Source organism: Mustela nivalis, assembly GCF_964662115.1.
Source record: "Mustela nivalis genome assembly, chromosome: 2".
In the NCBI taxonomy this organism is placed as follows: Eukaryota; Metazoa; Chordata; class Mammalia; order Carnivora; family Mustelidae; genus Mustela; species Mustela nivalis.
The window spans coordinates 95,794,921-95,818,800 of record NC_139021.1 but is presented as its reverse complement, the minus strand read 5'-3'; the positions used below and the strand labels follow the sequence as shown (position 1 = coordinate 95,818,800).

General features: G+C 44.0%; 1 protein-coding gene and 1 long non-coding RNA gene across 4 annotated transcripts in view; one reads left to right on the top strand and one right to left on the bottom strand.

The window, feature by feature from the left end:
• Positions 1–95: 95 nt before the first annotated feature.
• LOC309857985 lies at positions 96–892 on the bottom strand. The gene is made up of 2 exons (XR_014308001.1): positions 531–892; positions 96–431 (listed from the first exon to the last, which is right to left on the bottom strand). It is a non-coding gene; the product is annotated as an uncharacterized lncRNA (long non-coding RNA).
• Positions 893–1,145: 253 nt separating this feature from the next.
• The window catches only part of EGLN1 (egl-9 family hypoxia inducible factor 1), a 58,181-nt gene continuing 35,446 nt past the window's right edge, over positions 1,146–23,880 (top strand). For 2 of the 3 annotated variants that reach the window (XM_082718923.1, XM_082718922.1), the window contains exon 1: positions 1,148–2,498. In XM_082718923.1, coding sequence (XP_082575049.1) covers positions 1,602–2,498 — 897 coding nt within the window. In that variant the 5' untranslated portion in view covers positions 1,148–1,601. Of the gene's footprint in view, positions 2,499–23,880 lie in introns of all 3 variants that reach the window. The other variant, XM_082718924.1, reaches the window with a different exon arrangement.

Here is a 23,880-nt window from a genome sequence, read left to right as displayed (position 1 = left end):
CTGAAGGGCTGTCATCTCGAGGACTGATGTTACTGTCAATCTGTTCAGATGATACGCAAGCCTAGCACAGCATTTTCACAGTAGCAGGCGTTCAATAAAAATTGTGAAAATCTAAATTGCAGCTTTTTATTCTTAAATGGCAAAGTGGAAAAAAATCTTTGGCTTTATCTCTGATAAGATTTTTATGTCTTATAAAACAAAAATAGGTTCATTGGGCGTAGCACAGATTCTAACATGAGATTTTTTAAATCTAAGAAGTCGTTAATGCTCATTGACCGCCAAAATCCAATTCTCAGGAGAAATTCCATCATTTTGAATTTAAGTGCCTGAATGTGGATATTGGAACGACCATTGATTAACCTGAACTTGGCAGCCAAAAATTTCTTCAGAGGATTTGACGCTCGGCAACATCTCATAAGGTTTAGAAATGGCTTAAAAAAAAAAAAAAAAAAAAAAGTAAAATTTCAGTACCTGTAAATGTGGCTCACACGGGGCATAGGGGCTGGGATGAACGCTGCAGCGAGACTTACTTTTTGTTTTTAACCACTTCAGGCCTCGAAATAGAGGCCGTGTTGGTGTCATGGAAAAAGCAGCCTTGGAATCTGACAGAGCCTAATTCCTGGATCCAGTCCCAGTCCTGCGTGACCTTGGGCAAGTTACTTTACTTCTCTGAATTTCCGTTTCCTCCTATGCAAGACCGGGACGGCGAGAGCCACCTTGCAGCGTAGGCTGGGGCGCGCCGGGACCCCACCCGGCTAGTCCTAAACCGACTGCGGCCATATTCCGTGCCCCGCTCCGCGCAGCTCCCGCCCCGCGCTCGCCCCAGCAGGTGTAGGCACCGTCAGCCGCGCAGGGCCGGGCTGCGGCCCGGCGGCCCCGCCCTTCCGCTCTCGCGGGCCTGCCCCTCGGCGTCCCCGCGCAGGCAGCGGCGGGCGGTGGCCTCGCGCCGGCCTCCGCGTCCCGGGCCCGCCCCGGGCGGAGCGCGCAGAGGGGCGGGGTGCGGGGGGGGCACAGGCTGCCGGGACCCGGCTCCCAAGCCCAGCCCCGCCGAGTGCGGGCGAGCGGAGGCGGCCCCGGCGCCGCCCGCGCCCGCGCCCGAGCGCGTGTGCGCGGCCGCCGCCCCCTCGGCCCTCCCCTCGGCCCTCCCCTCGGCCCCCTCCGCCCTCGCGCGCCGCCCGCCCGGGTCGTGGCGGGGCCGTGGTGTACGTGCAGAGCGCGCAGAGCGAGTGGCGCCCGCACGCCCTGCGCTCCTCCACAGGCCCGGCCCGGCGACCGCGGACGTTAAGGCGGCGGCGGCGGCGGCGGGTCTCGCGCGCCGGCCCCCGCCTGCCCGAGCGGAGGTCGCTGTCCGCCGCGCAGGCCGCGGTGCCCCAGCTCGCGGCAGCGATGAGGCGCTGAGGCGGCCGCCGGCGCTGCGCGGCGGGACCCGAGGACGAGGAAGCGGCCGGGCCGAGGGCGCGGGGCGCCGGCCTCCCTCAGGCGGGGAGTGGCGGGTGCATGGCGCAGTGACGGCCTCTGTCGCTCCGCCCGCTCCCCGTTCCCGGGCGAGGCCCTCCGGCCGCCACCTCTCCTGCTCGGCTGCCGCCTCCGCCGCCGCCGCCATGGCTAATGACAGCGGCGGGCCCGGCGGGCCGAGCCCGAGCGAGCGAGACCGGCAGTACTGCGAGCTGTGCGGGAAGATGGAGAACCTGCTGCGCTGCAGCCGCTGCCGCAGCTCCTTCTACTGCAGCAAGGAGCACCAGCGCCAGGACTGGAAGAAGCACAAGCTCGTGTGCCAGGGCGGCGAGGGCGCCCCCGGCCACGGCGCGGGCCAGCACCGGCACCCCGGCCCCGCGTCCGCCGCCTCCGCGCCGCAGCCCAGGGCCGGCGGGGCCGGGGCCAGGGAGGCCAGGAAGGCACCGCCGCGCCGGGACAGCGCCGCCGAGAAGGCGGGCCCGCGGGCCGCCGGGGACGCGGCCATGGCAAAGGCCAAGCCCGCGGCCGACCCCGCGGCGGCCGCGTCTCCGCCTCGCGCGGCTGCCGGCGGCCAGAGCCAGGCGGCGGCGGTCGAGGCGGAGCCCGCGAAGGAGGAGGACCCGGAGAAGACGAACCTGTACCCGCCCAGCCACACGCCGGGCGAGGGGCTGAGCCCCGGCGGCGGCCTGCGGCCCAACGGGCAGACGAAGCCGCTGCCGGCGCTGAAGCTGGCGCTGGAGTACATCGTGCCGTGCATGAACAAGCACGGCATCTGTGTGGTGGACGACTTCCTGGGCAAGGAGACCGGGCAGCAGATCGGCGACGAGGTGCGCGCCCTGCACGACACCGGCAAGTTCACGGACGGCCAGCTGGTCAGCCAGAAGAGCGACTCGTCCAAGGACATCCGAGGCGATAAGATCACCTGGATCGAGGGCAAGGAGCCGGGCTGCGAAGCCATCGGGCTGCTCATGAGCAGCATGGACGACCTGATCCGCCACTGCAACGGGAAGCTGGGCAACTACAGAATCAACGGCCGGACGAAAGTGAGTGAGCGCGGGGGGTGCGCTGGGCCTCCCTTAGCTGCGCGGGCCGCCCTCGGCCCCGCGGCAGGAGCGTGCTTTCTCTGCAGAAAGTGATTTCCTTCTTGTGTATGTAGACCCCATCAGGAGAACGGTTCCAGTCCGGAGATGGGTGCTTATATCCTTTCTCTCTTGCCCACTGTTTTCCACTTACTGCCCCTTTACAGACGTCTCTGTCTGAGGGCATGGTTTTGTGGCTGACCTTAGGCCCCCCCTTCCCCTTTGCTGTTTTTTGCTGTTTTTGCTTTTCCAGTGCACTGTCAGTTCAAACCTTACTGGAGTTTTAGCCTCCCATTGCGGGTAGTAGAGTAGTTCCCAAGGCCAGCGCTGGTTCTGCATCTGCCCAGTGTTTGCATACACCCCTAAATTCTCCATGTGGTGCCGGAGCCGCTGGTTTACAGAGTGGAACGCTGTGTTTGGTTTAAGGAGGTGCCGGCCTGACCGCGAAAAGGTAAATTTGAAATCAGTACTTGGTCAAAAGACTCCTGTATTCAGGAAGAGCTTGCCTGCCCCCCTCCCTTCTCCTATCTCCTTCCCCTTCCCTGTCCCTACTGTTTTGAAACCCCCCACAAAACGGAGAAAGAAGTATTTCCGTTTTTAGACCTTGCAGTGTAGGTGGGTTACATTTTTAGTATAGGTTTCCTTTATTTGCTTTGTTAATATAATCCTTCTGTTGAAACAGAAGTGTGTTGTAGCTTCCTGCTAGGAAAAAACAAAACCCACGGAATTGGAGCAGGAGGGAGGGCTCTTTCTAAAATCTCAGTTTGGTGGAATCTCTTTGTTTTCTCTTTACTCTTGTATTTCTCGTGCCCACCTCCCCCACCCCCCAAGATTCTTCTGCTGGTTCCTAGTCTAATCCCTCTTCCCTCCTTTCTATGGTAAACCCCAGACTTCCCTCCTTAATGCTCTCTCTAGCAGTTAGTTCTTTTTCATTTTGCTTCCCAGGTCTTAATCTTTTCTTTGTATCCAGCTCCTCCCCAGGCTGCCCTGCTCCACCCTCCTCCACCATCAATCTGTGTCTGATAGTTTGAGTTTTAAGAGCTTGTCTTAGGAGACCAGCACATGTGTGTTTGTGCACACACACGGACTCTGCCCACTGGTTCTTTTGTGTGTTGTCAAGGCATCTATTTTGGCAGTCATCATGGGTGACTTTCAGGCTGCCTGAAGGCCGAGCATAAGGCAGTGAGGAAAGTTCTAAACATGAAAATCTTGTGGGGAAAAATACAGTGTAAACTCTAATTTATATATTGCCACTTCATTACTGGATGAAGGCACATGTCTTCATATGTAGTTTCAAAAAAGTGAACAGTCGCTTAATATCAAGCTAGAAGAGGAAAAGGGAGCCTGATTAGACCTCAGTCTCAGTTTGCAATAAGAATTTCATTTATATAAAAAAAAAAAACAGAACTTTTGTCATGGATCAAATCTTAATATAGTCATGAACTCTAGAGCAGGAAGGAAACCGGCCTGTGGGAAGATCCCGACTGGTCATTAGTTGGGGTATAAACTTAAGGCTAATTTACGAGGAAGTTAATGTCCTAAATCTTCCTTGATCTGCTTTCCTTGGTTAATTTAGCTTTCCGAGCTAAAGTCCTCTCCTGACCCCCTGTTTTCGGTGTGGCCTCAGGGAAGAGACAGTATTTAGCCCGGCAAGATCTTAGAGCAGTTGCTTCTCACCAGGAGGTTTTTAGAAAATAGCCACCTCTGCATCAGGTGGTCCTGGTGCCTGAAAGGAACAGTAGTTGAGGTCCTAAATCACTCTAGCGTATGTATTTTATTTCTTTTCTTTTCTTTCTTTCTTTTTTTTTTTTTAAAGAGATTTATTTATTGGGGCGCCTGGGTGGCTCAGTGGGTTAAGCCGCTGCCTTCGGCTCAGGTCATGATCTCAGGGTCCTGGGATCTAGTCCCACATAGGGCTCTCTGCTCAGCAGGGAGCCTGCTTCCCTCTCTCTCTTTCTGCCTGCCTCTCCGTCTACTTGTGATTTCTCTCTGTCGAATAAATAAATAAAATCTTAAAAAAAAAAAAAAAGAGAGACATTTATTTATTTGAGAGAGAGAAAGAGAGCTTGCATGGTGGGGGGGGAGGGGCAGGGCAGTGGGGCGGAGCCAGGCATTGGGAGAGGGAGAGAGAATTCACCATGACCCTGAGATCAGGACCTGAGCCAAAATTGAGAGTCAGACACTTAACTGACTGAGCCACCCAGGCGTCCCAGAAGGGCAGATTTTAAACTCTTTAGATTGATTTTAACGCTTACATTAATTTTCAGCACACAGCTTGAGAATCCATGAATGGTTTTAGGGAACCTCTTTCATTGTATTTGTTTGAGAGCGCTTTTGTTAATTGTGTTCAATCATGTAATTTTAGTATTCCTAAAAAAAAAACGAAGATCTTGCTTTGGGGGAATGGGAGGGCTGTCGGGTTGTTGGCCACCATATAGTGAGCAACCACTGTGGCCTAGGCACTGTGGAGTAGGCCCAATACAGACGTGATCACCATAATCTTAATCTTCTGAAGTGTAAGTGGTAGTTTTGCTAATTTACATTTGAGGATATTGGCTAAGGGCTGCCACTTGTACTAACCTCCATGGGATTCATATTTAGGTGATTCAGATATCAAGCCCCAGGCTTTTTCTACTATACTGCATATAGGTAGGATAGTAGATGAGCTGTGGATTACGTAGCATACGACTAGGACTAAAATTTGCTATATTTTATTGATGGTGATAGCATTAGCCTTGTGTGTGAATAACTACTTTATGGTTGGCCTCTATAAACTTTCTAGTAGATGACTACTCAGTGTTTATTTCCGATGTATATATTTCAGTATCTGAAAAGCCGCTTTATAGTTACCCATTTGAGTCCTGCTCATTTCTGTGTAACTTTTAAGAAAGCCAGAATATGGGCACTAATGGGATTGAAGAGAGGATCTTCAGTTAAGAATTTTGTTCTTCTTTACACCACTGTAGTAATTTAAAAAGTTACTTGCCCCAAACGTGTACTGTTTTTCTCACTTAGATTTTCACAGTAACACTGTAAAATAGGTAGATTGTTGATATATTTTTCCTGTTCATAGTTAGAAAGGTGAGCCTCAGAAAATCATGCGCTTTGGGGAAATTATGCCACATATCAAGACTTAAATTGAAGTTTTCTGACCAAGATCAAATATCCTTTTTTATTTATATTATCTATTCTGAGTGGTCTTTGTGTGTGTGAGGGCCTGATAATCAGTGATTTATACTCGGCTGTGGCTCATTCAGTGTTAGACTTTGATTTCCCCCAAGTTTCTACTTCAGACATGCTTATCTGGCCCACTGTTTGTCCAGCTCCTTTAAAAGAGGAACTGTGGGGAAGGATGAAGTAATGCACTAGCACAAAACTGAGCTGCAGCTTCCACTTTCTCTGGTCCTTTTTTCGGGATTTTCCCGTCTTTTGCCCTTAAGCTGACCTTAGATCCTTTTTCCTTTCTCGCACCCTTCCTTCAGTCAGAAGTGAGTTCAGTAGGAAGAAATCATAGTGAAGAGCGGTGTCGTATGGGCTCTAAGAAATCATAGGTGTCTCCACTTGGGGAGAGGAGGAAAGGGAATGCAGATGAGTGGGGATCATGGGAAAATGCTGAACCATGCAGTTGGAGTTTCTCAGCTACTCTGAAGGAAGATGTGCCTGTTAGAGTGGAAATGCCAGGATCATATACGTATTTTTGGAATCCATCTCAAGCTTACTCTGTTCAGTTCAGATGTACATAAAGAAAAGGAATGATAAAATGGGTTGACACTAAGAAGAAGCAGATTATATTCCTAAGATTTTTCGTTAGTGTTGCCCTTAGTCGGCTCTGGCTGGTGATGGTTTTCAGAGCAAAGAATAGGATGAGGAAAATACTGTTGGCTTTATTCTCACTACTGTAGTAGAGATGTGGTGACAGGCCTTTTAGATGTTACAAACAAAACCAAACATAACTTCCTTCTCGGTCCACTTCTGCCACTTTCTCTGTACTCTTGGCATCCACCATGCACGAAGGGGAGCAGCTGGTTTAATGTTTTAATAGGTCTATCAGTCTTAAAGATCAAAGTCCATTATTCTGTATGTGAAAAGGTCAAAAACATTGCCAGTGCAGTAATAAGTTTTCCTTAGCGCTTTACAGTTTAAGAGAGAGATGTGCGGACTGAAAAAGCCGTCTTCATAGGTTTGGGACTGAACCAAGTTCAACATTGTAGGAAAACATTTTGTATAGCGAATTAGTATACATGTAGTTCACATATAACGTCACTTCTTGAACTGTTAAAGAATTCTATTTTAAATGAAAAGGGTTTGTGTTTTTTGGACCTTTTTAACTCTTCATTCACCTGTTACCTAGTAAGCCCCAGGAATACCATGTAAGACCTTAGTCCTGGTAGGACGGCATCTGAACGGAGAATGCTGGGAGACTGGGCGCTGCTGGTCCATCTGGCAGGGATCCTGGGTCGGCTGCTGCTTCTGTGTCCCTGAACCGATTGCTTCATACCGCTGCATCTCAGGGACTCGTCTTGTCCACTGGTGTTAAATCGTAGTCGCCTTTCCTGCCTCGCAGGCTTGCTGTGAGCAGTACGTATAATTATGCCTGTAAAAGTGCTTTCTAAATTGTAAAGCCCAGTGTTAAACTGTTGTTAACTATTACTCCACGTATCTGAAAGTTCTCCTATTTTGCTGAATCTTTCTGTAAGAATGAGCTTTTCCTGTCTTTCCTGTTATAAGCTAGAGGGAAAAAAGACTGAGAATGATCACCCATTTTTTATCTGACCACTCCTCCCAAAACACATATATTTCTTTTTAAACGGAGAAAATAAGTCCTGGAGAGGTTAAGCGGCTTGTTCAAGGTCATAGAGTTCCTTACTGACAAAACTGACTGATGTTTGATTCAGTTGGTTCTTTCAATCCTCTGTAACTTTATGCTGGATCTTGTGTAAAAATGACATATTCCTACTTAGCTAAATTTGGGGGTATTTGGGGGCCATTTTTTGAGAATTGCTTGACCATTTATAGCCTCCCTTTTTCTTCTCCCTTTTACTCCTGTCATTGTACAGTACAGCTTACCTGGCATTCTAGTTTAAATTTTCCTCCTTAGGAACAGGCTCCTTGCTCAGCCTGCTTCTCCCTCTGCCTACCACACACCCCCTGCTGTGTGCTGGCACACATGCTCTCTCTCTCTGACAAATAAATAAATAAAATCTTGAAAAAGTTTTCTTTAAATTTTCCTTCTTTAGTTAATTCCTCCCTAATTTCCCTAGATGTTCTTTATTCACCTTCTTTTCTTTCCTCCAGCATTAAAGCCATTTTCCGGAATCAGGCCTTCCCTCTCTTGTTTCCTGAGTAGGAACTATCTTTCTGCTCTGCCTCTGTGATTTACACATTTATTCTCTCTTTTCCTTTACTTTTTTCCCCCACTATCAGGCTGCATATCTATCTTTGTTCATCTTCTCCAGCGTTTTCTGAAGCTTGTGCCTTTCTGGTATGCCTTTGAATAGATGTTATCAGCTTCGTTATTTAATTTTTTGCTTTAGGCCTTTAAAGTGACACCAAATGTTCCAGTCTTGTGTTTGACCAGATGCTTAGACGGTTTTCATAGATGCAGTTCACTGCTATGCCTGCCTTGTTTTTATTATGCTTGCATTGACCTCCGTTCCTACTGTGCCTTTGTTTCTGCACTTGAAATACTGTCTGTAACTATGGGATGGTGCTCATATCAGTTATGAACTATATTCATAGGTGGTCTTTGACTGTTATTCCAGCTAAAACCTTCCTGTTCTAATAAATAAATAAATAAATACAACAGAAAACTGACAGATGGTTAACACAGCCTTCCCTTGACATCGTTGTTACCACACTTGTATTTCCTAGTCCAAATGGGGAACTGTTCTCCCACCTTCACTGGAATGTTTTGTACTTCATTATCACATTTTCCCAGAACCAACTCACAGTTCTGTTTCCAAAGAGCTCGGATATTATTTGTGGTCTGTGTTTGCTCATTGAGGCCACTATGAAATTTTCATGAGTTTGGAATCCTCGTTTTCCTTATTCAATGTCCCAAACCCCATTTCTTGGCCAAAGCAAAATGTATGTGCTCCTGGTTGGCCTTGTTGTATTCTCTGAGTCCTGTTTTGATAGTCCTTCCATTCATTTGTTCATTCACCAAATATGAAGCGAGGACTTGCCTGTTCCAGGAGCTAGGAATGTCTGAGCAATGACAACACCGAAAAGCCCTTGTTCTCATGGGGCTTAAATTCTGCTTGAGGTGGGCGAGAGGTGGGGAAAGACAGTCACTAAACAGATGCGTAAGTAAATAAGTAACGTGTTAGGTGGCAAATATTAAAGCAAAAAATAAACAAAGATAGTGACCAGAGGGTAGTCTCTTAGGATCGATAAAGTACTAAGATGATATTTTAAGTAGACACTGAAGTAGACACCTGGGTTATGTGGATACGTGCAAGAAGAATATTCCAAAGGAAGATTACATAGCAAATACTATGGCCTTGACACAGAATGTGCTAGATGGGTTTGGAAAACAGCAAGAAGGGGGCCACTCTGGTTATAGGAGAGTGGAGGAGGGAGTAGGGTAAGGATGTGATCCCGGAAGTGGTGGTGTGGAATTAAGGTCACGTGGTGTAGGACTTTGCCTTATAAGCCATGGCAAGAACTGGGTTTTATCCTGTAGGCAATGGGGAGTATCTGCACACATGGTGGAAATGAGTTGGATTCTGGATAGATTTTAAAAGTAGAGTCATTGAGATGTGCTGATGGATTTCATGTGAGGTCTGAAAGACAAGAAGGAAGGAGTCGAGAATGACTCCTGGGTTTTTGGCTCAGACAGTGGGAAGGAAATAATGATTATTTTGTCTTGCCCTAACTCTTCTGCCTTTCTTCTCTTGCCCCACTTTTTCAATTTCCATTTAGGGTGGTTGACACTTATTTTGCAGCCAAAGCTACAGAGAAAAGTTCTCTGCTCTTCCTTTGCACATTCCTTCTGACTGCCTGTGCTTGCTGCTGTTGTGGACCTTACAGCCCGTCCTCCTCTTCTGCAGAGGCTGCATGGCTTCTTTACACGCTGTGCTCTCATCAGCCCTGCCTTGGATGCTGTCTGGGAATTACTACAGCATTTCTGGTGCTGTCAGCAAGTGAGGCTGTGTGTCTTGTATGAATTGCTCAGTTAAGATGGCTTATAGATACAAATCATGTAAAAAGAATTACACAAGTGGGGCGCCTGGGTAGCTCAGTGGGTTAAGCCTCTGCCTTTGGCTCAGGTCCTGGGATCTCAGGGTCCTGGGATTGAGCCCTGCGTTAGGCCCTGTGCTCAGCGGGGAACCTGCTTCCCCCTCCCTCTCTGCCTGCCTCTCTGCTTACCTGTGATCTCTGTCTGTCAAATAAAGAAATAAAATCTTAAAAAAAAAAAGAATTAACACAAATTCTGAAATTTTTAGGGAAACATTGGAGAAAATGGGTTGCATGTGAGAGACAAACATAGATTTAGATTAAATGTCAGCATAAAGTCAGAAATAAAACACCTTGGTTTAAAAATGCTGTTGAAAATAAAACTACTGTAGAAAATTGAGATGTAGAGGAATGAATATAAAATACCAAAAATCATCCCATTGAGGGGCACCTGTGTGGTTCATTCAGTCAGTTAAGTTTCTGACTCTTGATCTTACCACAGGTCTTGATCTCAGGGTCATGAGTTGAAGCCCCACATTGGACTTCATGTTGAGCCTGGAGCTATTTTAAAAAATAATAATAATAAAAAGAATAAATAAAGTTTAAAAATTAAAAAAATAATCCCGTTGACATGTACCTAGGACGATGTGGTAGCTTCATGTAGTAGTAAGGAAAGAGGGGATAAGTTGAGGATAGAGTTAGGCTCCATATTCAGTGATCTTAAAATTGCTAGAGAAACTAGTGTTCTCATCCCCTTGCTGTGGATCCTGATACTGGAATTAGAACTAAAAGTACCAACTATCAAATGGAAGCTAATGGTGTTAAAATTGGAATATTGTATCCAGGACTTTGAAGGATAGAAGGCCTCACTTTTGACTCCAGATAGAAGTATAGATAAACATTAGGTGATCGTGTATGAAACGGCTTTTAAAAATTTTAAACTTGAGGGGGCTGGGGTGGCCCAGTTGGTTGAGCATCTGCCTTCAGCTCGGGTCACGGTCCTAGGGTCTTAGGATCGAGCTCTGCTTTGGGCTCCCAGCTCAGTGGAGAGCCTGCTTCTCCCTCTTCCTCTTCTGCTCCCCTGCTTGTGTACATGCTCTCTCTCTCTCTCTCTCTCTCTCTCTCTCTCAAATAAATAATTCTTTAAAAAGACTAAAAATAAAATTAAAAAATTTAAACCTGAAAAGTTAAACATGAGCTATAGAATCCAGGAATCTGTATTCTCAATTTAATTCAGACAACTTCAATTTAAGACTGAATTTTGAACCTTTATTTTTTTTTTGAAATTTTATTTATTTATTTGATAGATGGAGATCACAAATAGGTAGAGAGGTAGGCAGAGAGAGAGGGAAGCAGAGTCCCTGCTGAGCAGAGAGCACGCACGATGTGGGGCTCGATCCCACTTCCCTAAGGTCATGACCTGAGCCAAAGACAGAACCTTAACTCACTGAGCCACCCAGGCACCCCTAAGACTGAATTTTGTATAATAAAACTTAGGTAGAAAATATCAAATCTAGCCAATTAATTGAAAAGGTTTGATCAGGATTTTGGAGTCTTCAGATATTGACCATGCATGTGATTTTTTTTCTCAGTATTGGTACTCTGCTCTGGTATATAAGTGGTAAGTAGAAGTTCTGAGTCTGTAGTTTTGTCATATAAGTGTCCTTCATTCTAGCTCTAGGCATTTGTTACTTTCTGTTGTGTCTTCCACTGACTTCTTAGCACTATTTCTCTGAAATAGATGTCTTAAAATTTTTCTTTCTTTCTTTCTTGCTAATTAGGCTCCATGCCCAACATGGAGCTTAACTAAGACCTGAACAATAGTCGGATGCTTAATTGTGCCACTGAAGGCACCCCTTAAAAGTTATTTTATATTTATTTTAAGATTTTATTTATTTGAAGGATGACTCAGTCGGTTAATCATCTGTCTTTGGCTCCGGTCATGATCCCACAGCCCTGGGATGAAACTCCATGGGTTCTCTGCTCATCAGGGAGTCTGCTCCTCCTCTCCCTCTGCCCTATCCTCTCCCCCCACCCCCTGCCCACTTAGGCTCTCTCTCTCTCTCTGTCTCTCTCTCTCTCTCAAATAAATACAATCTAAAAAAAATTGTATTTATTTGAAAGAGAGAGAGCGTGCAGGTTGTGGGGAGAGGAGCGAAGAGGGAGGGGGAAAGAATCTCAAACCGACTTATGCTTGAGCAGTAGCCCACACAGCTCATCTCACAACCCTGAGGTCATGACCTGAGCCAAAACCAGGAGTCAGATACTTAACTGACTGAGTCACCCCAGGTGCCCCCAGAATTTTTTAATTAGAAAATTCAGTGATCTTTTCCCCTCTTAGACCAGGTCTTCTTGTTGCTTCACTAGCACGATTAACCACACTGCCCCTAGAATCCCAGACAATTTGCTCATTAGTCTGGGTCTTAGCCTTTCAGTTATTTTTCCTCATTATATTTTTCAGTTTTCCTTCTTTTTTTTTTTTTTTTTAAATTTGAATTCAGTTAGCCAACTGTGGTACATCATTAGTTTTTGACATAGTGTTCTTTGATTCTTGAGTTGCGTATAACACCCAGTGCTCATCATATCACCTGCCCTCCTTAACAGAGTTTTCCTTCTTTTTGCAGCTTTTTTTTAAAAAGATTTTATTTATTTATTTGACAGAGAGGGAGCACAAGCAGGGGGAGTAGCAGGCAGAAGGAGAGGGAGAAGCAGCCTCCCTACTGAGCAGAGAGCCCGATGATCCCAGGACTCTGGGATCATGACCTAAGCCAAAGGCAGACACTTAATGGACTGAGCCCCCCAGGAGCCCCTCTTTCGCAACTTCTAACCGTAGTTTTTTCTTGCAGCTCAGTTCTTAACTTTCTCCTCATCACTGTCAGAAGCCACAGGTAGGAAGAACTCAAAACATCTATATTTCTAGAGTTTTCTTTTCCACTTGTATTACTTACCTTTTGCTACATAACAAACTACCCCAGACTGTAGTGACTTCAAACAAATCTGGGCACAGCCGGGCTTCATCCTTCACGTGTCGGCCAGGGTCTTTGGTCTCTATGGTCTCCAAAGCTTGAATGGGGTCTGTCTGCCTCCAGGCTCACTCTGTGGCTGTTGGCAGCATTCGTTTTCCCGTGGGTTGTTGGACTGAGGGCCTCAGTTCCTTGCCATGTGGGCCTCTCCCAACATAACAGCTCGCTTCATCAAAGTATGCAAGCCAGAAACGCCCTAGCGAGACTGAGGTCCCAGGCTTCTGCAGCCTTGCGGCTGGAGAGACACTTACCCTATGTTCTGTAGTTAGCCCCAAGTCCCTAGATCGACTCCACATTCAAGGGGAAAGAATTACATCGGGCTATGAATGCCATTTCTTGAGTTGTTTCTCCCATTGCAGTGTCTGCCCTTAAATGTTATTGTTCTTAATGGTCTGTGCTTTGTCTTCTGTCTTTGCTCTAATGAACACTTTTCCTCCCTGGCTGATACCATGACGTGCCTGGGAAGCACAGGTTCTTAAGTTAGTTTGCCCTTGTCTAGCTGCTTAGTTGCACTCTGATTTGAGGCAAATTTTCTTACAAAGCATCAGTTTCCTCTCTGGTTTAACAGGAGTTAATAGCACGTAATTCCACAAGGTTTGTTTGAAGATAGAGGGGATAATGCATGAGAAATGCTCAGCAGATCAGTTAGTGCTCATTTAACGTTAGCTGAAACTGTACTAGTAACAGGAGGAGGATGAGAGAGGAACAGCTATTGACTTCAGCTGTTGGGGTTTGTCGGAGCTCCTTGATCTGTGCCTTGCCCTAGTGTCTGTAGAGGACTAAGGGGCATCTCCACCTGAATGTCCTCAAAGTACTGCAAACTCAGCATGATTGAGACTGAAGTCCTCCCAAGTTTCCTGTCAGAGAGTTGATGGGGCTGTCTGGTGGGGAGAGGAGGGAGCAGGTTCCAAATTGATTCTGTCTGTGGACTGCGTTTATTTTTTTTAATAGTCATTTACAGAGTGCTGGGCACTGGTAGTTCCAGAGCGCCCAAGCCAAGGTAATTTTCTCTGCCATTCTGGAGCGGAAGACAGCCTTGAGCCTGCATGTGTGTGGGTGTTCCTGAGATGGACAGGATCCCACAAGAGCCCATCAGGGGGTCTAAGTTGGTCTGCAAGCCAGGAAGGGTGTCCTGGAGGGGTTATTTAGACTGAGGCTTTCAGTCCATTCCCAGTGGAGGAAGTCCTTTCAAAGTCTCCAAGTCCGAAGAGAGCATGATGTTCTAGAAGAACATACCTTCTTTTATCAATATGGAAATTGGTTTCCTTTAAAAATTATTCCCTATCCCTCCTGTTCTGTTTACATTTACTCTCTCCCGTTGAGACGTATCTTCTTCTCTGTCTAGATTATTACAAAAGCCTTTTTTTTTTTTTTTTTTGGTGTCTTTCTTTTTCAGTCCTTTCTGTCCTGGTGTTATATTTCCAAAACACAGATCATATCATAGTCCGTATCATTGTTTTCCCCAAAGTCTTTGTATGCTATACAGACTTTAAAAAAAAAAATTGCGGGCACCTGGGTGGTTCAGTGGGCTAAAGCTTCTGCCTTCAACTCAGGTCATGATCTCAGGGTCCTGGGATCAAGCCCCACATCGGGCTCTCTGCTCAGCAGGGAGCCTGCTTCCTCCTCTCTCTCTCTGCCTGCTTGTGATCTCTGTCTGTCAAATAAATAAATAAAATCTTAAAAAAAAAATCATTTCTCATACTTTCTCCTTTCTTGCAGGTTCCTTGAACCTGTATTCGCTTTCTGCCTCAGCACATTTCCCTGGTGCTTGCTGTGTGGAAAGGTGGTAAGGAGGTTTCTCTAAGTTGATTCTTGCCCCAGTACCTCTAAGCAGAATTGTACTTCTAACCTGCCTGTTGCTGTGACACTTCTTACCGCTGATAGAACCTTTCTCCAATGGGTTTCCTCTGCAGACTGTGAGCCACCCAAGGATAGGACCTGTCTTTCCCCTGTCCGTGCTGCTCCTTGCATCAGGCATCATGTATGTGACTCGCATTTTCACTGCGCTGCTCCGGTTGGGATTTTGATCATTCTATACCTGGATTGTTTCCCAGCATTACTAATCTTTCCTTAATTCATTCTTTCCTATGTAGCACTTCTATCCATCTTACATAAATTTACCGACCTTCATAAAAATCGTACTCAAAAACCTTCCTGAGTTGTACTTACAAGGACACAGTTTGACTCTTGTGCACCTAATGCCCAGCAACTGCTTGGGGCCCACACCGTCTGTCCATTCTTAATTGCTCCTCCGCTTGGAAAAACACCACTTTTTCTGCCAGATTGTTTTCTTCTGTTGCTGTCCTCCTCCTCCCAGCACATCTGCGAATTCTTTGACTGGTTTATGACTCCCACACCCTTGCTCCAGCAGTTTCAGTCTTTAAAATAGAGCTCAAATCCCATTCTCAAATACTGCCTTGAATGCTGTACCTCCACCAGTCTTTTTTTTTCTCTAAAACTTCATATGTATACCTTTTGTTCCCAAGGTGTCTTCTCCAGAAAGTTAAAAGGTCAGGGTACTGTGTATAGTACTCTGTTTTATACAAAGCTCCTTCTGTTCTGTCATGGCTTTTATTATTCATGTGTTAACACTAGTGAATGGTACTCAACTGCCCCACCAGGTACCTTACCCTGCTTCCTGTTACTTCCATCGGATTTCGAAAACTACACTTTTTGAAAGTCTTGTGAGGGTTTTTGTCCTATTGCAGTCAACTCTCCTTTTTATGCTTACTATGCTGTTTCTAGTCCCTATTTTCCAGATAAAAATAACCCAGGCCAATAAGGCCTAAACTATTTTTAACTGCAAGTAGGGGGAGAAAGTTCTGCTGTGAAGGTGGAGTGAAGTTTCATGCCATTGCCTAGGCCCAAAGTCAGTGGATCAGGTTACAGACTGTGGTGGGACCTTGCACGTCCATGAACCTCCAGGGGAAGGGCCAGCATGTCTTCCCTGTCTCGCCCCCACCAGTGGCATGGGACTCCCCAGAGAACCCGTGTCACGTCAAAACAAAGCAACATAATAGGCATGATGTTGAAAGTGACCTCTTGTATCTTCTTGTGCGTAACCTAGAAGAGAGAAGCTTGTGGCTAGCAAACGGACACAGAGTTCAACACTGATACCGCATGATTCATGTACAAAGTAAAAATTTTCAAGAACAAAATTTTAAACTTCTGAAATTACCATGGTTTTGATTTGGTTTTAGAACTATAATTTATTCAGATTTTCAAGTAACATTAAAGGAGGTTTAAGAGTGATATTTAATAAGAGAGGGCATGGAGTAAACAAGGTGAATAGTATTTCTTTATCATCAGAAGACCCTTGGCTTTAACTGCATTCAAGCATTTCATCAGCTTGGGAGAAAGAGTTGATTTAACTGTTCAGAGAGGGAACTGGTAATGTAGATGATAGTACCTGGACAGACAGTGTAATGGTCGTTCGAATTTGATCTTAAAATGCACTCAAACATTTGTATGCTTTAAAGGAATTGCACTTCCTAATTTTGCTGAAGTTTGGAACTTAAAATGTTTTCATTCTCTGAGTACGATTTTTGGGTTGGTAAGGAAAGTGTCCTGAGATTTCATATTTACTAAAGATAATTTATCTGCAAAAGAATGGTTGTGGTTTGGGGCGCCTGAGTGGCTCAGTGGATTAAGCCTCTGCCTTCGACTTAGGTCATGATCTCAGGGTCCTGGGATCAAGCCCCACATGGGGCTCTCTGCTCAGCGGGGAGCCTGCTTCCTTCCCTCTCTCTGCCTGCTTCTCTGCCCGCTTCTGATCTCTGTCTGTCAAATAAATAAATAAAACATTAAAAAAAAAAAAAAAAGAAGAATGATTATAGTTTTAGGTGCATGCAACCCAGATTATTTTGTATCAGATTTTTTGAATAAAGAAAATTTGGGCTAAAAATCATGTATGATAATAAAATAGCATCCCTCACCAAGAGCTTAGTTGTTTTTTTTCAAGGTAATGATATAGGTTAGTGGTTCACAACTTTGTTTTGCTGTGTACCTTCTCACCCTAATAAAGAACATACACATAATGTTTTGCTTATAATAAGGCCCATCCATAGACCCTACATTAAGAACATGTACAGGAAGCATTCTAAAGAATAAAAGAAAACAACATTGTTTAAGCATTTAATATCTGGTTATGGTAGAGTGAGTTTTCTTTATTCAGTTGCTCTTTTTTCCCCATGTCTATAAAACTATGTTTTAGATTTATTTTTATTTTATTTTATTTTTAGATCCCCCCCCCCCCCCGCCGGTAGTAGTCATTTTAAGCTCCAGAGACCCAGATGAAGGGATATACATTTTTTTTTTTAAGATTTTATTTATCTATTTGACAGACAGAGATCACAAGAAGGCAGGGCAGCAGGCAGAGAGAGAGGAGGAAACAGGCTCCCCGCTGAGCTGAGAGCCCGATGTGGGGCTCGATCCCAGGACCCCGGGATCATGACCTGAGCGACCCAGGCGCCCCAGGGATACACATTTTAATTTAAAACTGGTGGTTTGTACGTACAGACTTCTGAAAGATGTTTGCCTCGTACAGTCTGGTTATAAAACAAAGTTAACTGGTATGTACCAAGGTCAAAACCATGACCTTACTACCTCTCCAAGCACATCTTGCTAGGCTAAACCTTGCTTTAGAATTCTAGGTATGCAGTTCTACCATGGAAGACTGAGAACCTTTTATCACTCATGGTTAGCACTGGATTGTGATTCTTTCTCTTTTTTCTCTTCTCTTTATACTGTCTTATTCCCTGCTCTCATTGCGTAAGTTCATTTGTTTTGCTTCTGTTTTGGTTTTTTACGTGTGGCATCAGTAAGATTAATTTATATTATTAAAAAAATAAAAACCTTGGGTCACCTGGGTGGCTCAGTTGGCTAAGCATCCCCGCTGTTGATTTCAGCTCAGGTTGTGAAATCAAGGTCCAGGTCCAGCTCATTGCTCAGTAGGGAGTCTCTGTGATTCTCTCTCTCCATCTCCCTTTGCTCCCCCTGTGAGCTCATGCTCTCTCTCAAAAACAAAAACAAAACAAAAGCAAAAAAACCCCACCTTAGTAACAGTTCCCTGGGAGCCCAGGAGTAGGGGTACTCTTACAAAAATGAAACTGGAATTCATATTGGTTGGTTTTATTTATATTAAAAATAGTTCCTGTAATTGTTAGATCTGAAGGACTTCTTGATAGTTTTGGTAGGAAATATCTTTTTAAATATGTAAGAATAATTTGTTCACATTGCTAGTTTTCAGGAACTGTGTTTTGATGTGGCAAGTAACAGTAAGGTATTTCGCTAATGCACTCTAGAGATTCTTGCAGGTTTTTCTTTGTCTTAGAATTGTCTCAGGAATGGGAAAAGGAGGTGATTGTTGACAGGAGCCAGGAATGGGGATAGCCCTGCTCTGTTCTGGGTTCTGGTCCTCTGGCTCTCCGAGCACTGAGCCAGTCACTCAGCATCTCTCCCAGTCTCTTCATCTATGAAATGGGAATCGTGTTGATCTAATTAACAGGAGAAATATTGAACAGTCGATTATTGTAAGAAGCTTTTTATTAATTAAAAAAAATTTTTAAGGCTTTTTTTTTTAAGATTTTAGTTTATTTGAGAGAGAGTGAGCGAGAGAGAACATGAGTGAGAGAAGGGGCAGAGGAAGAGGGAGAAGTTGACTCCCCACTAAGCAGGGAACCTGGTACAGGGCTCCATCTCAGGACCCCCAGGGATCATGACCTGAGCCAAAGGCAGATGCTTAACTGACTGAGCCACTCAGGTGCCCCTTAAGATTTTAAGTAATCTCTGTACCCAGTGTGGGGCTCAGAACCACAACTCTGAGATCAGGAGTTGCATGCTGCACTGACTAAGCCTGCCAAGCTCCCCCGTAAGAAGCTTTTTTAAAATTGATTATACTTTTTGAGCTTTCAGCTGTGCCTTACCAAATTGTTGGGATTTGGCTCGCTGCCCCTAACTGGAGACCTTTGTTCTCCTGGAGTTGTGTTGGTTAACATTAGAATCACAAGTTAAATTTAAGTTTCAGAGTCAGAATTCTTGAGTTGTTTTTAATGGGATATCAGAACCTTATTTTTATTTATTTATTTTTGTTTCATTTTAATTTTAATTTCAGTATAGTGAACATACAGTGTTCTCTTAGTTTCGGATGTATAATACAGTGATTCAGTAATTCTCTAAATTGCTAATACATACACTCTTGAATTCCCTTCACCTATTTCCTCCATTCCCCCTTCTCATCCCTCTCAGGTGACGCCAGTTTGTTCTCTGCAGCTACAGTTCTTGGGTTTGTCTTTTTTTTTTTTTATAATTTGTTTTGTCTCTCAAATTCCATGTCTGAGTGAAATTACATGATATTTGTCTTCTCTGACTTATATCACTTAGCATCATTCTCTAGCTGCATCCACGTCCTGCAAATGACAAGATTTCATTCTTTTTATGGCTGAGTCATATTCTATTGTTTGTATGTATACACCACATCTTTTTTACCCGTTATCTCTCGATGAACACTTGGGCTGCTTCTGCAAGTTGGCTATTGTAAGTAATGTTCCAGTGAACTGAGGGTTGCATATATCTGTTTTTTTAAAATTGTATGTATTTACTTAAGAGATAGCAAGAATGAGAGAGATCACAGAGGGAGAGGGAGAAGCAGACTCCCTGCTGAGCAGGGAGCCCAATTTGGAGCTCAATCCCAGGACCCTGGGGTCTGATCTGAGCCTAAGGCAGACACTTAACTGACAGAGCCACTCAGATGCCCCAGGGGTGCATATATCTTTGAATTATTATTATTATTATTATTATTATTATTTTGTATTCTTTGGGTAAATACCCAGTAGTGGAATTTACTGGATCATATGGTAATTCTATTTTTAGTTTTGACTGCACCAGTTGGCATATCCATCAACAGTGCATGAAGGTTCCTTTTTCTGTGCGTCCTCACCAGCTCTTGTTGTTTCTTGTGTTTTGGGCTTTAGCTATTCTGACAGGCATTAGACAATATCTCATTGTGGTTTTGGTTTGCATTTCCCTGATGGAGAGTGACGTGGGGCATCTTCTCACATGTTTGTTGGCCATTTGTATGCCTTCTTCGGAGAAGTGTCTGTTCACATCTTCTGCCAGTTTTGTTTTTTTTTTAAAGATTTTATTTATTTATTTGTCAGAGATAGAGAGAGGGAGAGAGTTAACGAGCACAGGGAGACAGAGTGGCAGGCAGAGGCAGAGGGAGAAGCAGGTTCCCTGCCGAACAAGAAGCCCGATGTGGGACTCGATCCCACGCTACTGGGATCATGACCTGAGCTGAAGGCAGCCGCCCAACCAACTGAGCCACCCAGGCGTCCCCTTCTGCCAATTTTTAAATTGGATTATTTGGGGTCTTTTTGGTGTTGAGTTATATGAGTTCTTTTTATATTTTAGATATTAACCCTTTATAAGATGTGTCATTTGCAAATACTGTCTCCCATTCAGCAGGCTATCTTTTAGTTATGTTGATTGTTTCCTTTGCTTTGCAGAAGCATTTTATTTTGATGTAGTCCCAGTAGTTTACTTTTGCTTTTGTTTCCCTTGCCTTAGGGGACATACGTAGAAAAATGTTGCTATGGCCAGTGTCAGAGAAATTATTCCCTATCCTCTCTTCTGGAATTTTTATGGTTTCAGGTTTCACATTTAGAACCTTAATCCATTTTGAGTTTATTTTTGTGTATGATGTAAGAAAGTTGTCCAGTTTCATTCTTTCACAGGTAGCAGTCTGGTTTTCCGAACAACATTTGCAGAACCTTATTTTTAATCAAAACAAATCTGTTGCTGATTAAGCAGTTGGCACATAGCTTTGGCACTGTGAAAAAAGAAATGGTCAGTTGATAAGGGCGTCTTGCGCTGAATTTCACATTGTTGTGTTACACCAGGACGTGAAATAACAGACTGGGGATACCTTGATCAAAGGATTTCTCTCTTGCCCCTCTTCCCCACTCCCATTTTGCTTTCACCATCCCCTTCACCGTCGCCATATCCTCTTAGTATAACGAAGTCAGATGGCAGTGAATATTTTATTTATTAGTAAATTAATTACTTAAGGTACATTTTAAAAAATTGAAACTCTTAGGTATTAATTTAGAAAGCCAGTCATGCATATAAATAAGCTAGTTCCTATAAAACAATTGGATTAGATCTCACACAAATGAGTTTATACTGACTTTATAGTTTTTATTGATGTACGCATAGATTAGATAGTTTCATAATTTGGTATTACTTAGTATTTCTTTTATTTACCACATAGTCTGTAATTTAATAAGAGGCTTTTTTATTTTTTTATTTTTATTTTTTTTATTTGACAGAGAGAGAGATCACAAGTAGGCAGAGAGGCAGGCAGAGAGAGAGGAGGAAGCAGGCTCCCTGCTGAGCAGAGAGCCCGATGTGGGGCTCAATCCCAGGACCCTGGGATCATGACCTGAGCCAAAGGCAGAGGCTTTAACCCACTGAGCCACCCAGGCGCCCCTAAGTGCCTGATTTTTGATCTCAGCTCAGGTCTTGATCTCAGGGTTGTGAGTTCAAGCCATGCATTGAGCTTCCAGGGAGCCTAGTTTAAAAAAAGGAGAAATGGAAGGGCGAGTGAAGTTAAACTGCATGTGTCCATAACTTGAATTTTTCTTACAGAAATTTATCTATCTAGATGGCATATAGAAGAATAATGGCTTTGAATTATATCATAGTTTAATAATTTAATATAGTTTAAATACTTGGTAATTTTAGTGATTGCTGTCTTTATTAGTGAGAGGGAAAGAGAGTGCATGGTGGTGTGCATGCAAGCATGTGGGGACAGGGTGGAGGGGGGTGTCAGAGGGAGAGAGAATCCTCATGCAGACTCCCTCCTGAGCATGGAGCCAGCCCAGTGTGGGTCTTGATTTCATGACCCTGAGGTCATGATATGAGCCAAAATCAAGAGTCTTGACACTTAACTTATTGAGCCACCCAAGTGCCCTGATTGCTATCTTTTCAATTTGGGAATTGCATATTTATCTGAACTGTAAAAATCTTACATGTTGTAAAGCAGATGCTGCTTCACTTCAAAATATATGAAGCAGAAACTGACAGAATAAAAAAGCAGTAGGGGTGCCTTGGTGGCTCATTTAGTTCGGTGACTGCCTTTGGCTCAGGTCATGATCCTGGAGTTCTGGCTCCCTGCTCAGTGGGAAGTCTACTTCTCCCTCTGACCTTACCCTCTTATGTTCTCTCTCTCTCTCTCAAATAAATACATAAAATCTTTATTTAAAAAGTAGAAAAGCAGGGGCGCCTGGGTCGCTCAGTTGGTTAAGCAGCTGCCTTCGGCTCAGTTCATGATCCCAGCGTCCTGGGATCGAGTCCCACATGGGGCTCCTTGCTCAGCAGGGAGCCTGCTTCTCCCTCTGCCTGCCATTCTGTCTGCCAGTGCTCGCTCGCTCTCTCTCTCTCTCTCTAATAAATAAATAAAATCTTTCTTAAAAAAAAGTAGAAAGCAATAGACAAATTACAGGTGAGATTTCACAAGTAGAAGAAAATCAGTAAGGGTAGAGAATACTTTTTTTTTTTTTTTTAAGATTTTTCTTATTTATTTGAGAGAGAGAGCATGAGAAGGGGAAGGTCAGAGGGAAAGGAGACCCCCTAATGAGCAGGGAGCCCAATATAGAACTCAATCTGGGACTCCAGGTTCATGACCTGAGCTAAAGGCAGTCACTTAGCCAACTGAGTCACCCAGGCACCCAGGGTATAGAAGACTTGAACACTGTCAACCAACTTGACCTAACTGACATTTGTTGAACACTCTTCGAATGACTGAATAAAACATATTCTTAACAAGCACACATGGGACATCACAGGAATTGACCGTAGACTTAGCCATAAAACAAGTCTCAATAAACTTGAAAGGATTAAAATCACTCAGAATATATTCTTGGGCCACAATGGAATTATTTTGTAGATAAATAATAGAAATCTTGCATACTCCACATCTGTGGCACTTTAACAACATATTCCTAAGTCATCTAGGAGTCAGATAAGAAATAGATGTAGACATCTAGGTCAGTGGGCAGGATTAAGAGTCCAGAAATAGACCCATATTCAAAACATCAATTGATATTTTTTGTTGTTGTTGTTGTTGTTTTTATAAAGATACTAAGGTAATTCAGTACAGGGTTGTTTTGTTTTATTTTAATAAATGGTGTTGGAATACGTGGATATCTATCTGGAAAAATAAACATGACCCATACCTCGCTCCATACACACATCTAAGTTCAGAATGGATCATTGACCTAAATGTAAGACCTAAAGCCATAAAAATTTTTAAAGAAAACATAGGAGAAAATCTTTGTGACTTTGAGATGGGCAGAGATTTTTTAGGAGAAAACAAAAATATGAACCATAAAAGAAAATGTCTGGCAAATTGAACTTTAAACATTAAAGTTTTTTGCTTATAGAAAAACACCACTTAAAATATGTTATTTTATCTCCTTTTGGGACAAAATATTTGCAAAACATGTATCTGACAAAAGACTTGTATCTGGAATATATAATTTTTTTTTTTTTTTAGATATAAACCTATATTATAATCTACATACATGGAGATAAAAGGAAAGAAGTAACCACTGTTAATGTCTTGATATTCCTTTTTTCTCTCTGGGTTGTGCTGTTACAGCTAATTTTTTCTTCTTTATAATTTGCTCTTAAGTTTTTGTTACTTAGCTTCTGTTATCTTTTATTAGAAAATATTTTTAGGGGCGCCTGGGTGGCTCAATGGGTTAAAGCCTCTGCTTTCGGCTCAGGTCATGATCCCAGGGTCCTGGGATTGAGCCCCACATCGGGCTCTCTGCTCAGCGGGGAGCCTGCTTCCTCCTCTCTCTCTCTGCCTGCCTCTCTGCCTACTTGTGATCTCTGTCAAATAAATAAATAAAATCTTAAAAAAAAAAGAAAATATTTTTAAAGGGAAAGTGGTCATGATGATTATTGGATATTGAAGTCGTGGAGATAGGTCAGTGATGGCTCACTTACAGAGCAGCAAAGAGCTGGTGGGAAAATCATACTGTTTTCTGTTCTCCCATAAATGTGTCTGTCTCTCTTTTTTTTCCTCCTTGGTGGTAGGTAGGATCCAGTCAGTTCCTTGAAGACTGTTGGACTGAAAG